The 18,173-nt window shown below is 46.8% G+C and overlaps 1 protein-coding gene across 1 annotated transcript in view; it reads left to right on the top strand.

The window, feature by feature from the left end:
• Cgnl1 (cingulin like 1) overlaps positions 1-12,884 on the top strand; it is a 156,730-nt gene extending 143,846 nt beyond the window's left edge. The window contains exons 15-19 of the mRNA XM_031344064.1: positions 6,680-6,763; positions 7,529-7,653; positions 8,485-8,593; positions 8,803-8,966; positions 10,052-12,884. Coding sequence (XP_031199924.1) covers positions 6,680-6,763; positions 7,529-7,653; positions 8,485-8,593; positions 8,803-8,966; positions 10,052-10,181 — 612 coding nt within the window. The 3' untranslated portion in view covers positions 10,182-12,884. The remainder of the gene's footprint in view (positions 1-6,679; positions 6,764-7,528; positions 7,654-8,484; positions 8,594-8,802; positions 8,967-10,051) is intronic.
• Positions 12,885-18,173: the final 5,289 nt, after the last annotated feature.

Here is an 18,173-nt window from a genome sequence, read left to right as displayed (position 1 = left end):
GATCACTTAACACACGTGTACAGTGTGTAATTTTCTAGTTAGGGAAATAAGTATGTCCATCTTTTCAGCAACTAAGGATTTTTAGTGTGACGCTGTTCTTTGAGAATTTCATGCGTATATACACTGAATTTCACCCTCAGAGCCACTCCTAACTTCATGGTTTCCCTGTTTAATTTGTTTCTGAGAAAATTTCATATAGTATATTTTGATCATATTCTTTCCCCTCCCTCAACTCTTCCCACATCCCTGACCCACCCAACTCAATGTTCCCCAGTCTAAAGGGAACGACAGAACAGAACGCAGAGTCCGTTTCTGCTGGCCAACTACTCCTGGGCACTGGGCCTTCTCTGGTGTATGGTCAACCTACCAGTTATCAGCCATTAAAGAAAACTGATTGTTTTCTCATCCAACAGTAATTAATTAGGTGCCAATAGCTCCTTCGCTAGGGCTGGCATTTCCTGCCCACCTCCCCTCCTGTGCACTGGGATTCTAGCTGAGCTTGTGCAGGGATTGTACATGATGTCACAATCCCCGAGCTCCTGTGTGTGTCTGCTGAGTGTTGTGTCTGGAAGACAGGATTTCCTTGGAGTCATCCACCACCTTTGGTTCTGACAGCCTTTCAACTGTCCTCTTCCACAGAGATCCTGGGCCTTGAGGGAGGGTGTGACTCATCCTATTTAGGGCTGAGCACTTGCAAGTCTCTTAATTCTGTGTGCATGAACCAGTTGTGGCTTTCTGTATTAACTGCCATCAACTGCAAGCAGCGGCTCTCCCCCCTCCCCACACACCTTTTATTAATAACCTACCAAGTCGAATCAGTGCTGCTCATGTGCATGGGTGGACAGCTGTCCACTGGTGTGAGTTAACCTACCAGGACCAAACCCCTAAACAAACTGATGCTCCCTCTCTGGCAGCCATTGCCAAAATATTAATAGCTCCTCAGCTAGGAGTGGGACATTATCGTGTGTTCAGAACTTTGTATTCACCTAGCCATTTTAAAACTGACTTTTAATTTTTTGGTTCCTCCCCATCCCCACCCCCAGTCTCTCTCCAGGGTTTCTCTCTATAGCCTTGGTTTTCCTGGAACTCACTCTGTAGACCAGGCTGGCATCGAACTCAGAAACCCTCCTGCCTCTGCCTCCCGAGTGCTGGGATTAAAGGTGTGTGCCACTATTTTTTAGTTTTGTTTTGTATATCTTTGAGATGTTCTTGCCATGGAGCTCAAGCTGACCTTGAACTCAAAACAGTCCTGCCTCAGCCTTCCAGGTGCTGTGATTACGTATGTGAGTACAGAACCATGGTTTAACTAATGGTTACCTTACTGTGCCAAAGAAGAAATGGAAGTAGTTACTGCATTTTTGTGGTTTGATGTTCCTCACTGAGCTTTCTATCCCCCGCCTTGTTCCCAGATTCTGACCTCTTCTCCATTCAATTCTGCAGATGCCTCAGTCTCCACAGGAGTGATAACAGTGTTTGTCTTTCTGGGACTGGCTTATTACAGTTTGCAAAATGACCTTTGGGTCTTCCATTACCAAGGAATATGGAACCTTATCAAATGTTTTGTCTCAATCTGTAGAAACAATCTTATAGTCTTGTCCACCAGTTTGTCCTGCCATGTTGATTAATGGTGCGTCACACCATTCTGTCAGTGGGTGTACCCTGTCATGTTGATCATATGGTCTGTGGCTAGTCATTCTGTGTGTGCCTGTTAGTGTTTTACACGTGTTACAATGTCTTGCTTCCTATGCATGCATCTCATTTGCTTGTAGTATATGACCCTTGTGATGTGCCACTGAATTCAGTTCACTAATATTCAATGGAGAATTTTTGCTTCTTGTTCTGCAGAGGTTATCAGGGCTGTTTTAGAGGTTTTATATTTGTCTGGTTTCAGTACAGGAGTAATGCTGCCTCATATGTCATACGCCCTTTTCTGTCCAACGTGAATAAGGAGGCAAACACCAAGCCCTTCTTCATGCAGTTTAATCAGGAACTTTCATATTTACTTCTTCTTACTAGCTAGCTTCTTTTATATTCTTCTATATCTTCTTCTTACATCTTACTTATTACTACTTACATCTTATTAGTTACATCTTATTAGTTACATACTTATTCCTAATTCGATATCTTACATCTGTCCTTACATCTTACTTCTATATCTACATCTTCTCTACTATCCCATTACCAGCCTCAATTCTAAATACTTACTCCTAAATCTCTCCCAACCCATCACCAACCCCAATTCTACATACTTACTATCTATCTCCAGCCCCCAGCCCTTGTGGGTTAAATACTTTCCCTGGTCCTAATCAGCATCGGCTACGTGGCAAAGCACAATAGGCTGCGGGAAAATCATGCCAGCTTGCATCACAAACTAGAGGCACACAGCTTTTCCAACTAAGGCTTGTTTATCTCAATGCTCTCTGCTCTGGCCGGAGACCAGGTGTTCAATATATATGTATAGGGTGGCAGCTGCGGCTCCCCACACTCATGGAGAGTTTATTTTGTAGAATATAGTAACAAAGTCGTAAGGCCCAGGATAGTTTAAACAGGAGCTGTTTCCCATATGTTTTGTTCAGTCTTATCCGTCATTATTAGTTTAGATTCTCCATGTCATCTTCAGTTTCTACATGTATATGAATTCTAGGGTTTTCTCTGAATTTTCCAATGTTCTAGTATAATTTAGGATTATTCGTAAATAGTTATGATCTTTTATATTTATGTGTTATTTTTTTCATACTTGATTTATTTGAATCATGGCTTTTTTTCTCAGATAACCCTGTTGTTTGTCATTTTTTTTTCTAATTTTTTAAAGACTTATTTTATGTGTATGAGTGCTTTGCCAGCATGTTTAATATGTGTATCATGTATGTGTAGTGCCCACAGAAGCCAAAAGAGGGCATCAGATCACCTGGCACTGCAATTAACAGAGAGTTGTGAGCTGCTGCGTGGGTGCTGGGAACTGAACCCAGCCAAGCCCTCTGCAGGAGTAGCTGCTCCTCGTAACTGCTGAGTCACCTCTCCAGCCTGTGGGTTTGTCAGTGTGTGTGTGTGTGTGTGTGTGTGTGTGTGTGTGTGCATTTTATTTGTTGTGGCGCTCTGGTGTGTATGTGGAAGTCAGGTCACTCCTTTTACTGCATGGGTCAGGATTGAAGGCAATCACCTTTACTGCTGAGCCACCCACAAGACAGGTCTGTCAGTTTTGTTTCTGACCTTATTTTCCTCCTAATTTAGGGGTTGTTGTTGCTTTTCTGTCCTTGAGGTGCATCATTAGGTGGAGATCCAGTTTATCTAAAAATCTTATTTATATGCACGTGGGGATGAGCACATTCGTGCAGGTGCCCGCAGAGGCTACTGGACTGGAGTTGTAGGGTTATGAACCACCCGGAATGTGTGCTTCAGAGTCTTAACTACGGAGCCAACTCTCCAGCTCTACTATTTATTTGGTCTTTCAGACAGGGTATTATGTGGCCCAGGCCTACAGTGGACTCCACCTTCCAGTGCTGGGCTGGCCTGGGCCACCCCACAACCCTCCAGCTTACAGTCTGTTTGAGTGGATGCATTAGTTACTGTAAGCTAACCTTCAGTACTGCTTTTGCATTGATCCACAGATTTTGGCTGGCTTTCTTTTTCATTTGTAAAGCTTTTTTGTTTTGTTTTGTTTTCTATTTTATTTGTTTTAGTTATATGCATGTTCTGCTGCATGGGCACCTGCACACCAGAAGAGGGCATCAGATCTCTTTACAGATGGTCATGAACCATCATGTGGTCGCTGGGAATTGTACTCAGGACCTCTGGAAGAGCAGCCAGTGCTCTTAACCGCTGAGCCATCTCTCCAGCCCCTCCTTTGTAATTAAACATTTCCTTTTCCAATTTGTTTTTTTTTTTTTTTTTTTTTTTTTTTTTTTTTTTTGGTTACCGTGGGCCATTTAGTAGTATATTATTTAACTTCATTGTGTTTATATACTTTTCATTCTCTTTCTTGACTAAATGTGTCCCATTATCATCTTTTAGCTTAGGGTTCTATTGCTGTGAAGAGACACGATGACCATGCAACTCTTAAAGGAAAATATTTAACTGGAACTGGCTTACAGTTCGGAGCCTTCGTCTGTTATCAACATGGCTGGAAGCATGGCGGCACCCAGGCAGACATGGTGCTGGAGAGCGAGCTGAGAGTGTCACTTGGCCTTGCTTGGGCTTATGAAATCTCAAAACTTATCCTCAATGACACACTTCCTCCAATAAGACCATATAGTGCCACTTCCTATGATCCTATGCCAGCCATTTTCATTCAACCCACCATATCATTTAAGAAGACACATGATAAAATTTCATAACCTTCAGTCTCTTAGCCTGATATGCAGGCTAGTATGTTACCCTAGAGCAGTGATTCTTAACCTGTGGTTTGAGACTCCTTTGGGGTTGTGTATCAGGTATTACAATTCCTTTTTCTTTTGTTTTTTCAAGACAGGGTTTCTCTGTGTAGCCCTGGCTAACCTGGAATTTGCTCTGTAGACCAGGCTGACCTCAAACTCAGAGATTCACCTGTCTCTGCCTCCCAAGTATTATATGAGTAGCATAATTATTGTTACGGAGTAGCAACAAAATAATTTTATGGTTTGTGGTCACTACAACATGAGAAACTGTATTAAAGGGTCTCAGCATTAGGAAGGGTAAACCACTGCCCTAGAGGATGTCCCACATGGTGATACAGGTGTGTATTCTGTGACTGCTGATGAGATGCTCAGTAAATATCCACTGGGTTCCTTCTCTATGTAGAACAGCTGGACTCAGATGTTTGTTGATTTTTTTTACCTGGATAATCTGTTTTTGTTTTTTTTTTTTTTTAAATTTCCACTACTTTTGCTTGAGAGATCCCTTTAGATGTAATGATTTTTGAATATACATGTTAGGTGCATATATATTCACAGTGGCTAAATCTTGCTGAACTGTGATTTTATTAACGTTTCACTTAAAATCTGCTCACTCAAGCTCTCTCCCCCTCTTCCTCTTTCCTTCTCCCTCTCCCTCTGTCTTTCCCTCTCTTTCCCTCTCTCCCCCCCTCCCCTCTCCTGGATTTCTCTGTGTAACAAGCCCCTGCTGTCCTGGACTCGCTTTGTAGACCCACCTGACTGCTGGGGTTAAAGTTGTGCGCCATCATGCCTAGCTTTATATCATTTATTAAGCATGTAAACTAATGGATTTCATGACATTTCACATATAACATGCTTTGATCATCTTCAGTCCCATCACATCCTGCAGCCACTCCTTCCTCTTCCTTGAATTCCTCCTCCTGCTTTCATGTCTTATTTCTATATTTCTTTAATTATTGTGTATATACATGAGCCCACTTAATGTTGCACACATGTGCATGGTTTTAGGGCTGGCCATTGGTTGCTCCATGTTTCTTAATAACATGATAATCTTTCCTCAGCTCTCCACTGTTATTCACTATATTTCTGCCAGTGGAGTCAGTTTCCTGTAGGCAGCGTTCAATTGGGATTTTATTTTTCGCTCCATTTGGCTACTCTGTCTTTTGATTGATAAATTTATCGTATTCACACTTGAGGTTGTTATCAATAAATAATGTTCTCATCTGTCAGCTACAGTCTGCTTGTTTTATATGATTTTGTTCTTTCCTATCTCCTTTCCTATTTATTTTTGTGATTTATTTTCCTCACCTGTGTGTTAGATTCCCTTTCTCTTTTGCCTATCTGTTTTTCTACTGGTTTTATAGATGTATGTTTTCAGGATGGTACTTACCATCTTTTCATTTCTAGTGTCTTTCTTGTAGCTGATCTGGTGCTGCTTAGCTGGGAAACACTTTATTTTTCTTTCAATTATTAAGACTAATGTGGGTATGGTATTGGGTGTCTAAGTGTTATTTCTTTCAGTTTTTGAATACAGTGCCTACCCTGTAAGGTTTCTGTTGAGAACTCTGCTTTAAGTTTAGTGGGCCCTCTCTCGCTTATAGATGGCCTGACCCTTTCTTCCAGCTACTTTTATGATACTGTCTTTCTTACACCTGTGACATGTTGACTATAATAACCCTGGTGATGATCTGTTTTGAGTGAATCTAGTTGAGATACTCTGAGCATCTCAAATCGCTTCAGAGCGGGAAATAGGTTTGCTTGTGGTGGTCTAGCCTGTGGTGATGCCTTCATTTTTGATGGTGGCAGTGTCTCTGTGTTGATTTCAATGGTTCCTGAAGGTGGCTACAAGACTGTGCAGCACGTATGAGCTTGCAGAGCTACACAGAGGCTAGGAGCTGGGGCCCGAGCAGCTCCCAATCTGTGGTACAAACATAGGAAGCACTGTTCCTAACTTTTTTAGATCACATACAGGTGACAATAAATTTTGTGGCATCAGGAACCTACGGTCCCTGAACCATAGGACATGGAGATTCAATAGGTCTTCATCCCTGGGACCTATAGATGAAAATGGAAAGAGAGCAATTCAGTATATAATAGCAGAGTTAGCCTCAGTGACTGCTGCTATTTTTAGTTAGCTATCACTGTACTCACCAAAGGATCAGGGGCATCTAAGAAAAAGATCTTCTATTTAAGAGCAAGCAGTATGGTGGGTACCCTGCCTTCATGAAAACCTGATTTGCTGTTGGAACCATGTCAATACCAAGAGTATGAGGACCGAGTTTTAAGCCCTTTTGCTCTGCTTGTTGCAGATGGAGCAGATGAGGAGTGAGCTGCTTCAGGAGAAAGCTGCGAAGCAAGACCTAGAATGTGACAAGATTTCCCTAGAGAGACAGGTGAGGACAGCCAGTTCCATGAGTTCCTGCCTCTTACTTCCTGTGTTGGGTTCCTGGTATTCTCCTTGGGAGTGTGGCAGGGGTGTTACCAACCCCAGAGTCAGTATGTGGGGAATTGAAGTGATGGGTAGGATAAAGTTCATGCTCAGCCCAGTGTCAGCCCTTCTCAGAGTCTGGCCCTGAAGTTCACTGCTGATGGCCCAGGTCATTTTTCATGAGTGTACAGAAGGCTCCAGTTCAAGGAGACTCCTAACTGACAAGGTGACTCACTAAGAAACCGTCCCCACATGTCCGCAGTAGGATGCAACATTTAAGGTAGACTCAGCAGTCGAGGAAGATTTTAACACAGTATTTAGGAGTGATTGACTCTAGCCAGCGGTGAGAGAGCCATTAGCACGAGAGGGCATAACTCCAGTGTAAGTAATCATATCATTAAAAAAGCAAGCAACTGAGGAGAATCAGTCAGATCAGTTCTTCCACAGACTATTCATGTCAGTCTGCCGCTGAAAAACACTGATAAAGGGCTGCTGCCCCTTCCTCGATGCTCAGGAGTCCCCACACACGCTAGCCCTTTCATCCAAGCTAAGAAGGCAACAGCTTAGAGTCTCTTCCTTTGACCTGCTAAGACCCGAGTTCAAAGGCGTTCCATGGAACCGTCTCTGGAATCCCCTGGTACCATATTCCACACTCTACCTTGTATGCTTCTGCCCAAAGAGCATGCCCCAACCCAACCAAGCCTCTCACAGGCTCCCTCTCTGATTCCAGAACAAAGACTTAAAGAGCCGGATTATCCACCTGGAAGGTTCCTACAGGTCCAGTAAGGAGGGCCTGGTGGTACAGATGGAGGCCAGGATTGCCGAGCTGGAGGACCGGCTAGAGAATGAAGAGAGGTAGGCCCAGCCTGGAGTGGGCGCGGGGGGGGGGGGGGTGTACAGGTAGGCCCTGGTCATTCATTAGGCCTGGTGGGTTGGAGGCTCTCCTCCCATCCTTATCAGCCCCCAGGGAAGGTACAGCCAAGCCCAGCCTTACAGCCCTCTCCATTGCTTAGATAAGCTCCACCAAAGAAAGTGTAAGATTGCCTGGCTGTGCACTGTGTGCCTGGACAGAAACTCAGGAGTGGACTGCAATTGGCCATTAGCAAAGCAGGCTATGTCATAAACTGTTGAGTTTGAGCCAGGTTAGAGGCAGGGAGCTGCTGTGGCTCTGAGGATAGGTGTATTCAAACAGAAGTCACCAACTACCTACACTAAGAGGGGGAGGTCCTTCCACAGTTGGTAGGAAAGATGTAGGACTCCTTCCCAACAAAATGATTTTTGAGCTAACCACACCGTCCCAGCCTGAGGATCACCCCCACAACCTTCCGTGAAGGTTCCTGGCATATATGCACATGGTTTCAGTAAGATTTCTAAGCCTGGCTGGTATGGACCCCAACTACCAGCAGTGTGTGATTCTTTGCTCCAAAAGTTAAGCTCGGCAGCAGAAAAATTTAGGACCCTTCTGAGCTCTGGCCTTGCAGCTTTGGGAGAGTCTTACCCTTCTTGGGGCTCCATGTTCCCTCCTGTGACACCAGCAGCCCTTTCTTCCTTTGTGGCTCTTTTTCTCTGACCCTGAGCTGACCAGGCACCTATGGCTGGGGAGTCCCATCTCCTCCAGGGCTTCCGGTGAGGCTGAGAATTAGAGAAATTAGAGAGTATGTTCTGTGCTGCTTTCTCTACTCCCAGGGATCGGGCCAACCTGCAGCTCAACAACCGAAGGCTGGAGCGGAAGGTGAAGGAGTTGGTGATGCAGGTGGATGATGAGCATCTGTCACTGACTGACCAGAAGGACCAGGTGAGAGAGCCTCTGCCTTCTCTCTCAGATGAGAGACACATGGGCTGTGTATGCAGAGTCCCCTGTTCCACTCACCCTACAGATGTCCTCACTTTTTCTGTGAAGCAGGGTTCCCTGGGAAGCAGCCAGGTCCCTGCCATCTCCTGCTCTGACTTTCCAGCTCAGCTGGACATTGAGCTAACACTCGAGCTCCATCTTTCCTCATGCAGCTGAGCTTGCGTCTGAAAGCCATGAAGCGCCAGGTGGAGGAGGCCGAAGAGGAGATCGACCGACTGGAAAGTTCTAAGAAGAAGCTGCAGAGGGAGCTGGAGGAGCAGATCGGGGTGAATGAGCAGCTTCAGGGGCAGCTCAACTCTATGAAGAAAGGCTTAAGGTGGGTAGAGGTGGTGGCCCACCAAGGCCCATAGCTAATGGGGTCATCCCACACTTAAGATAAAAATGGCTGTGTCTACTTGAGTCACCTGTTCAATAAGGTCTTACATAAGCCACCCTTATACCAGTGTTAGGCAGAGCCCGAGGCACAGAGAGGGTCAGAGTATCCCCACCACCATAGAGGAGCTTCTCCTTTCTGACTGGAGAGTAAAGTTCTCATTTATACATACCCTTCTAAGAATAAGGATCTTCTAAGCACTTCTAAGCGGCTCTGAGGAAAGCTGAAGGCTGGGGCTAGAGAAGGGTTTTCCCTTCCCCAGGACCAGTGTGGGGGATATTGAGGTGAGGACTGAGTGCAGGTTCATGCCCACCCAGAGCACTAGCCTTTCGTGGAGGCTGGCTCTGCATGGGCTTAGATGACTGCTGCTTCGGGTACTTCTCACAAGCCAATAGCTCCACTCACACGTCTGCAGCTCACTGAGAATCCTACCACACAGGACTGAGAACTTACCCCCAAGGTCATCGGTATGCTGCAACAGTGGGGCTCCGTGGGCAAGAGAGAATGTCTTGATAACGCTCTTAAAGACATTATTGTCTGAGGATGTGGCTCAGTTGGTAGAGTGCCTGTCAAGGCCCTGGGTTCCATCCCTAGCAGCCCATAAAATAGGTGTGTGACCTATGATCTCAGTACTTAAGAGGCTGAGGCAAGAGGATCCAAACCTCCAGGCCATTCCTGGCTACATATTTAGCTTGAGGCCAGCATGGGCTGGCTACATAAGATCCTATCTTAGAAGAAAAAAATGGTTTTGATCCATAGTGAATCGGAAGTGCCCTGACCAGTAGTCATGTTAGAGTTAGGCAGAAGGAGAAATTAGTTTTCCTGTTGGTAGCTCACCCCACCAACACTGATCAAGAGCAATAGGCAGTTTGTACCTGTTGCTAAGACAAATGTCTGGTGCTGGCAAATCCATGTCTATGGATGCAGCCGTGGGGTGGAGGGCAGGAGCCCAACATCCTTTCCTCCATCTCCAAATCAGAGACAAGCCATAGCCAGGGTCAAGGACCATCTCCTTTGTGTTTCCGCAGGCTTAAGACACTGTCTAGTAAAGTACTGGATGACTCAGATGACGACCTCAGCAGTGATGCGGGAAGCCTCTATGAAGCCCCACTGAGCTATGCCTTTCCCAAAGACAGCACTATCACCAGCCAGATCTGAGTCTGCTTCCAGGCCCGTTGATCCTGACAGGACTCTGCAGCCATCTAGACAGAGCAGGAGGCACTAAATAGGGCTTGTGAATGGAGTCAGACCCACGGTTACCACCTCACATTCCTCCCCGGGCCTCTGCGTGGTTGAGTGACCTTGGATCTTAGATAGGGAGCGATTGAAGTTTCAGGTGACCTAACTGGGACATTGGGGGGAAGACAAAGCCCCGTTGTGCACTGCTGTCTGCCATCACTCCTTCTCCTGCCTGGGAAGGTTCCAGTGCCAGCTGTAATGATATGTATAGACTGTACAGATTTTAAATCAGACCTTCTCAAGGACTGCTTGAAAATTCTCCTCTAGAATGTTCCAGAGCCTTTGGAGTGTGACATCTTTGTAAAGTTCACACACTGATCTTGATTATCTTTTAAAATATGAAGCTACCAGATCTCAAGTATTAAAAAGCTGGAGGCAAAGGAGGGAGAGTGAAGGCTACTCTGGAAACCAGAGGGGATCAGACAGTGGAAAATGAGCACTGGGAATTGATGATCGGTTTGTATGGGAAAACGGCTCATTGATGGCTGGGGAAGGACACTTGCCTAGGGCTGAGTCTGAGGCCTTGGTTGCTTATTTTATCTGAACCATGCGAAGAGCAGTTCCCACTCCCCATTTCTTTCAAGCAAGTAGAATAGGAGACAGATGGGATTTTTACCAAGTGCCGTGCTTCTCAAAGGACAAGAGTGCTGTTGTTGTGTCTCCTTGGCCCTTTTCCTCCATGGCAGACCTCCAAGTGAAGTTCGCTCAGGCCTGGAATTGGAAGAGGGGCCTTGAGATGAGGCTTATGGGCTTAGGATGAGTAGGGAGGTATCCAGGAAGTTCATGGGGAAAGGGATGAAGGAATATGTGGGTGTCAGGGCTGATGTAAAAAGGAATACAGAGATGTTCTTGAAAGCTGGGGGATGTGTAAGAAGGGCAGGGGGTGGAGCTTGGAATGATGGGAAAAAGGATTGGGAGTGCTTGCCATCTGAAGGGCATTTTGGGGAACAGGTGTAGGAAGGGGTGAGGTCCGAGGGCAAGCACATGATGCCAAGGTGGCTTTGGAAGGATCATGGGCATCCCTGCATATCTCCTGGCCTACCTGTGTCTCCTCATAGCTATGACAGTCACTTAGGAAAGAACTTTGTGAGTTGACTATGTGTAAGGCAGAGGTGAACAGGACACTGAAGCAGGGTCCCCAGGCTCCCTGACTGGGGACTCCTGGGGACCAGGTTACCATAATGTCCTGCCTGCTGCAGGTCAGAGTTCACCCAACTAGATTTAGAAGGGATCTGAAGGATGAGCATTTGCTACCAGAGATCTGAGCCATTCTGCACATCCCGAGAGCCACTATCTCCCTCCATGTAGCTGGGTGTGGCCCTTGCCTGCTTCCTCACTGGAGATGGAGGGGCTTCTGCTTTCAGCCATTCTTCGATTTGACAAATATCATCCATCAAAATGTGTCAGGCACAGACTTTGGCACTGGAAACACAGTGAATAGAAGTCAAAATATCAGGCTGGAGATATAGCTCAGCTGGGACAATGCTTTTCTAGCATGCAGGAAGCCCTGTGCGTAACACCCCCCAGCTCTATAAACGGGTGTGGTGAGGCATGCCCGTGATCCCATCACTCAGAAAGCGGAGGCAGGAGGATCCAGAGTTCAAGATCAGTCTTGGATGCATATGCAGTTCCAGGCCAACCTGGGCTATAGGAGACCCCGTCTCAAAAAAACAAACCAACCCTGCCCTCCTATACCATCCAGAAGAGTGTGGTGGTGCAGTCTGAGCCTCTCTACCGAGCCTCGGAGAACCTCTGTCCTCTGGGGAGTGTGATAGCCTGCGATTGGCTAGCTCCTAGAATCCTCTCACGTCATCATTTGTACTAAGCCTAGAAATGCCTCAGCCTGCTCATCCCAGATTTTCAGGTGACAAAAATCAAGACCCTGAGGAAGGGTGCTTGTTTGGGGGGGGGGGAGTTGACGAAATCAGCCAGCCCTCATTCCAGTTAATTCTTTCTGGTAGCCATGGGGCTAGCTACATGAAGGAAAACAGCTCCTGAAAGGGAGAGCAGAGGCCCACCACCTGAAACACTTGTAGAGTCCCTCACCCCACTCCACCTCCGACACACACACACACCAGAAGAGGCTAGACAGGGTGAGGGCATGTCCCCTGTGCTGTAAAGGAGTGTGCAGTACAGCCAGGGGCACAACACTGGACTGAGGTTTAGAGAGTAAGTCCCGGGGTCATCTCAAACCTGTGATCCTGACAGGTGTGTCCTGGGACAAGGTGAGGGTTAGGGCTCCAGGTCCTTCTCGGCTCAAACCTGTGAGCATTCCTTGGTTTTCTTATATATACACTTTTTTTTCCCTGTTTGTTGCTTTAATAACTAATCCTGCTCAAGAGTATTTTCTTTAGCTAGCTTAAAGATATCTCGTGTAAGGACATCCATTTCGCCAAATGCAATGCTAAGAAGACAATCACTGTGTGCTTTTATAAATTTGTTTCCCCTGCTCTGGAGTGTCATTCCACCATGACAATTGGTATAGTCTGGTGGGTCTTTCAGTAGGGATTGGTTACTATGTGTTGTCATGGGGAAGAGACATTTTTATCACAGCTACCTCCATGGGAGTGACTTCATGGATAAGGCAAGATTTCCTTTCAATAAACTGTCACCTGACGGGAATCCTGGCTCTTGTATTATTTCCTATCTTTTGATTTCTGTGGAGTTTGGACATTGTATTACTGTGCAAGCATGAGGACCCGAGTTCGATTCCCCAGAAGCCACATAAAAGAGGCAAGTGTACTGGCACACACCTGTAATTCCTGGGGAGTTGGAAACGGGGATCTGGGGAGCTTGGTGGCCAGCGAGCTTCATGGAATTAGTGAGGTACAAGCCACAAAGAAAGCATCAATGTATATGTTGAGAGCTTCGGGGTTGACCAGCCCCAGGGCCACTCCAAGAGATTCTGGGGTGGTCAGCAGTGAAGGTTGATGAAATGTTAGCTGTGGATGACCAAGATGTGCTGAGCCCCCAGTGGTTCATTCCAGAAAATCACAAAGGGGAGTTACTCCAGCTTGACTACTGAGAATCGGTACCCCCTTTCCTAAGGTCTGCTGCCTCCCCTGCAAGCTCAGTTGTGTGTGCCCTCTCTTGCTCTCATAACAGGCTCCCCATAGTCACCATTTCACACGGAGCTGGGGCCACTTCTCCCTAGAAGGGAGTCCCTGGGAAAGACTCACACTGGCCACCATGTCCCCTCTGTCCTCCACCCCGACTTCAGGGAGCTGACCTCTATACCCCAGCTCCTGGAGATGACTGGTTTGGCCTGGCTGCACGTGGAATCTGGGCATTTCTCTTGGGTGCAGCAATCTTGGGTGTGCTCCCTGGGACTTGGGGAGCCCACTGTACTGTTCTTTCTAACGGTTGGCATGGCTCTCCAGTTCCCTCAAGAGTCCTTCCTGAATTTTCTAGTACTGTCTGCACTCAGGAGCTGCCCTGTGTTGAGCCCTGTAAATCACATCTGGTCCCATTTCCTGTCCCCGCCAGCTACCCTGCAGCCTCTCCTCGATCAAATCGGGAGCAACCCATGTGAGATGTTTGAATTCTACAGGTTCCCAAAGCCTTCACATAAATCCTATCTGTTTTTGCAACGGTATTGAGGTACAGTTCTATAATTTGTAAATGAAATCTTCCTGCCCAGCATCTAACTTTGAGGATGGGGGTGGGGGTGGGGGGAAGCCAAAACAACAAACCCAAAACCCAAGTCCTCCCAGGACTGAGGGCCCTGCCTTCCCTTCACATTCTTGACATTCCACCCTTGACCTCGTGGATATTACCAGTAATCCTGACTCTTACACAACTCACTAGAATTTTTCCCTCTAATTAAAACAAAACAAAAAACCCAGCTAAAAGCAAGTTCTTTTTAGAGGCTTAAGAGTTCCCAAACCAGAAATGCCTGGCCTTCCAGAAGAGTCAACACACCTGGCTCTTGTTCTCAGACCTGCTAAACACTAACTTTCCTGTTTGTTGACCCAAGACTTGGCCTAAGTCTCCATAAAGCAACAATAATGAGAGGGAGGAAGAGAAGGGAGAGAAGAGAGAAAGGAGGGGAGAGAGGAGGGTAACAAATGTGTGTACTGGGTTTATAAAGATGAATATGTTCTGAAAGTCATTGAGCATAACAGCTACTGTATGCAGGGAGGGCACAAGTGTCCCACAGGCAGACTCTGTCAGCTAGGTCTCACCACAGAGGGTCAACAACCTGCCAGAGTGCCTAGGTCTTTGCTAATAAACACAGCCCTTAGGAGGATGGTACAGACAAGGCAGGGACCCTGGGCTTGGCTGGTTGTCCATTTTGCTGCTGGGTGCACTTGGAAGCAGTAGCTAATGCACCTATAGAACCCGCCAGCAGGGGGCAGGCGACAGCGCTAAACAGTCTGGAGACACTGGGAGCTTATAATGTAATTAAAACTTTGTGGAGAGCAGGGTGCTGTTGGCTTACACCTTTAATCCCAGCACTCTAGAGGCAGAGACAGGCAGATTGAGTTCAAGGTGAACCTGGTCTACAGAGTGAGTTCCAGGACAGCCAGGGCAACACAGAGAACAACAAACAACAACAATAATAACAAAAAGAGTGGTGGAGATAGGAGTTAGCCACAGAGTTGTTTGTTGTGTGTCATGTTGGTTGTCTGTGTTTCCTTCTGCTTTGCTAAACCCTCTGCTCAGCACTCCATTTTCCCCTAGTCTGCATGCTGTGCAGGGACCAGAATATCCCTGGCTTACTTGCCATGCTCCACACATGGTGTGCGGACTCACAGACACCTTGGAGTGTGTCCTGGTGGGCAAATGAGGTGACCTAGACAGAGGAACACACAACCTTGCCAAAGGCACAGGGCAGGATATGGACACTTAGGACTAAATCTGGGTCAGGCTCTAGAGTACACGCTGCTCACCCCACCAACGTCACATGCCCAAGAAGACAGAGGCAGTCCATGTCATTCCCGAGCTGGGCTCCCACTGGCTTCCAGTCCACCTGCATTTCAATCACCCCAGTTCTGCTGCCTGCCTGCTTCCACTTAGTACAGCCACCAGAGGTCGACAGAGATCACAATGAACCTTTATACACACGCGAGAGCCCTAATCCTGGCTTCTCTTGAGTCTGATCCGGGTGGCAGGGTCACTCTGGGTGGTCACTGGGCCCTGTATTGTCTCACTTCAGTATTTAGGCAACATCAGCAAGTCCCTGAGGGTGGGTGATTCTTGTAGAATTTACTCGCTCCCTCCACCTCAAAGAAGGCTTTGTGGTGAAAAACCTAACAGCATTATCACCAGAGTAACTGTCACTGGTCAGTGAGCACAATGTGACAGCCTGAAATTCACAACTGCACTTGCAAATTGAAGCCAGCGCTCTGTCCTTACAGATCACTGAGTCAACTGAGCTCACAGTGAAACCTTTCCCTGCTGGGAGTGGGCGGCAGAGCCTCTGCTGAGCTGGGGGAGTAGTCACGGGTGAGGGGTGAGGGTTGCTCTGGCTCTCTGAGTACTTGGGTGGACTCCCAGGCACCCAGCTGTGTCCAGGCTGGCTGGATCCTGCAGGGCCCAGAGAAAGCATGAGGACTTTGGCGGGGCCGTGGCAGCTCATCTTGGGAGGAGTTGCCTCTGTCCTCAGCCTTTCCCAGTGGTTGTGAGACTTCACGTATGGAACAGGATTCTAGCCTCAGGGTAGCGTGCGGTGGACTAAGAAGAAAGCATTGTGTACACAGTTTGGGGAGGTGACAGGTGACCATTTCCCATGATTCACAAAGCAGGAGGTACCCCTTCAGAACCCCACAGTCTGATTAATTTTGCCCGATAGTATTTTGAGGTAGAGAGGATAATTTAAAAAAAAAAAATGTTTATCCCACTCAGGATCTCATGTAGCCAAGGCTAATTTTGAACTTACAGTATAGCCAAGGATGATCTTGAACTCCTGATCCTCCTGCCTCCAGCTCCCAAGTGCTAGGATTATAGATATGTGACACTATGTCCAGTCATTCTATGACATTTGATCGAACCCAAGATCTCATGTATGGTAGGCTGGCATGGTAGGCAAGTGCTATACCAGTGAGCCACATGACCTGGGGCTGATTCTTTGTTAATAAACTCTCTTAACTGCAGCTGGGCAAAGCCTAGATTCCCTTTCCCATGCCTGGGAACAGGTGCAGAGAGAAAATTTGCCCAAGGTCATCAGCAAGCACACAGCAGAATCGCACAGGTCCATTGTCCTTGCCAGCCTAGCTCAGCCTTGCACCGGGGCCTCTGCTCTTTGTGTTGCTCTTCTCTAGTAGGCGCTGCTGCCTTTCCTAGGCACAAAGGCTGGGTGGTTTGCTGAGACCTTTAGCCCCTCTCAGTGGAAGTCTGTATCTGGAGCCTAAGACCTTAGAGTGTAAGGCAGATAGCCTGCCCTCCTCTCTGCAGATCCCCTCCCTGCCACCTGCAGGCCACCAGCCTGCCTTACTCACTGTGTCCTGTGAGGCTTGTCTAGATCAGGCTTGTTTTCTAGAAATGGGCTTGGAGAGTGGGAGAAACTTGAAGCCTCCAATTAAATTCTCTCCTGTTTGAGGGGACTGACTGATAAGATAGCCAATCCAGCTCTTGAGTCAATTTGGTTTTTATCTTGGTGTCTTAGGCTACCTCATGTTTTATCAGTCCCTGTCCATCACTGGGCATGCATACTATCAATCTGCCAACACACACAAGGTACCCTGAAGAGCCAGGGAAGAGCTCTGTGGAACCAGCCAAGCTTCCTCTGGGTCTCTTGGTTCCTCATTTCCGTGCCTTCTCTCTCCAGAGACGATTCCATTGGCTTCTAAAGAACTAGAGAAACTCCCATTGTCTTCACCCTGTCTGCAGCCTCCTCCCCTTTGGCACAAGGATAGAGTAAACCCCCTTAACACCGGCTCCTGGTTTATACATGGATAGCTGGCTGAACGTCATTCACTTTCTGAAATTGGGTCGTAGAGGAAATAGATCAATCCCTCTGTGGTCTCCTAGACTTCAGAGGACCCCGTTAGCTTATGTCTATATGCTTCATTGCTTCTGAGTTCTTTGGTGCTTACCAAAGTCCAGTGACTCCCTCAAGGTCCTGTGCAAAGGTCAAGCATGTGCAAGGCAAGTATCCGGGCTTTCACCACTTGTAAGAGAGAGTGGTGTGGAGGCTGGAAGCCTTGGCACCTCCTCCAGGTGGCACCTGGCACATCACATGCTTTTCAGTGGTGCCAGTGTCTATCTAGAGCTGGCTTCTCGAACAGTCCCAAGAACACTGCTCCAACTTCAGGAACAGACTTTTAAGGCTCCAAACATGAGGAAGAAAAAAATAGATAACCATAACAGTGCTACACCAGCTCACCGGGAATTTCTCAGTAAGGGTTTTTGGTTCGTTTTGTTGAGGTATCAACAATTAACTATACTCAATAGCTGCTAGGCTGGGGAAGGTGGCATGTACCTGTGAGTCCAACACTTCAAAAGCTGGGGCTTCCAAATCAGGCATAATCCAGGTATGAATAGAAACATCACCTTCCAAAGTGTGCAAAAATGTAGAACTAAACATCCTTAGGCTTGTCCTAAAAGAAATGGTTAAAGAAGTCCTACATCTAGAAGCTACTATTACAAAATAAGGGCACAGAAGATTAAAACTGACTGAGCAAAGCAGTTCCACAAGCAACTGGAAGATAAATGAACCAAACCGAATCACTACAGACAACTTCCAAGCCACAAAAATATAATAATGTGAAAAAGAAAAGTCTACAAAGCAACCAGGAGGCAACCTAACTTATAGGAACAAGTATTTATCATATTATAATAACCTTAGATGCACCTGGATTAAAATATCTGATCCAAAGATACAAAACAACTAAATAGAACCAAACTCACCTATATGCTGCCTACAAGAAACTCATTTTGTTTCACCATGAAAGACACATAAACTAAAAG

This window comes from Mastomys coucha, unplaced genomic scaffold (genome assembly GCF_008632895.1).
Source record: "Mastomys coucha isolate ucsf_1 unplaced genomic scaffold, UCSF_Mcou_1 pScaffold23, whole genome shotgun sequence".
Classification (NCBI taxonomy): domain Eukaryota; kingdom Metazoa; phylum Chordata; class Mammalia; order Rodentia; family Muridae; genus Mastomys; species Mastomys coucha.
Note: the sequence above shows the minus strand (reverse complement) of the source record. Positions and strands in the feature narration are given on the sequence as shown.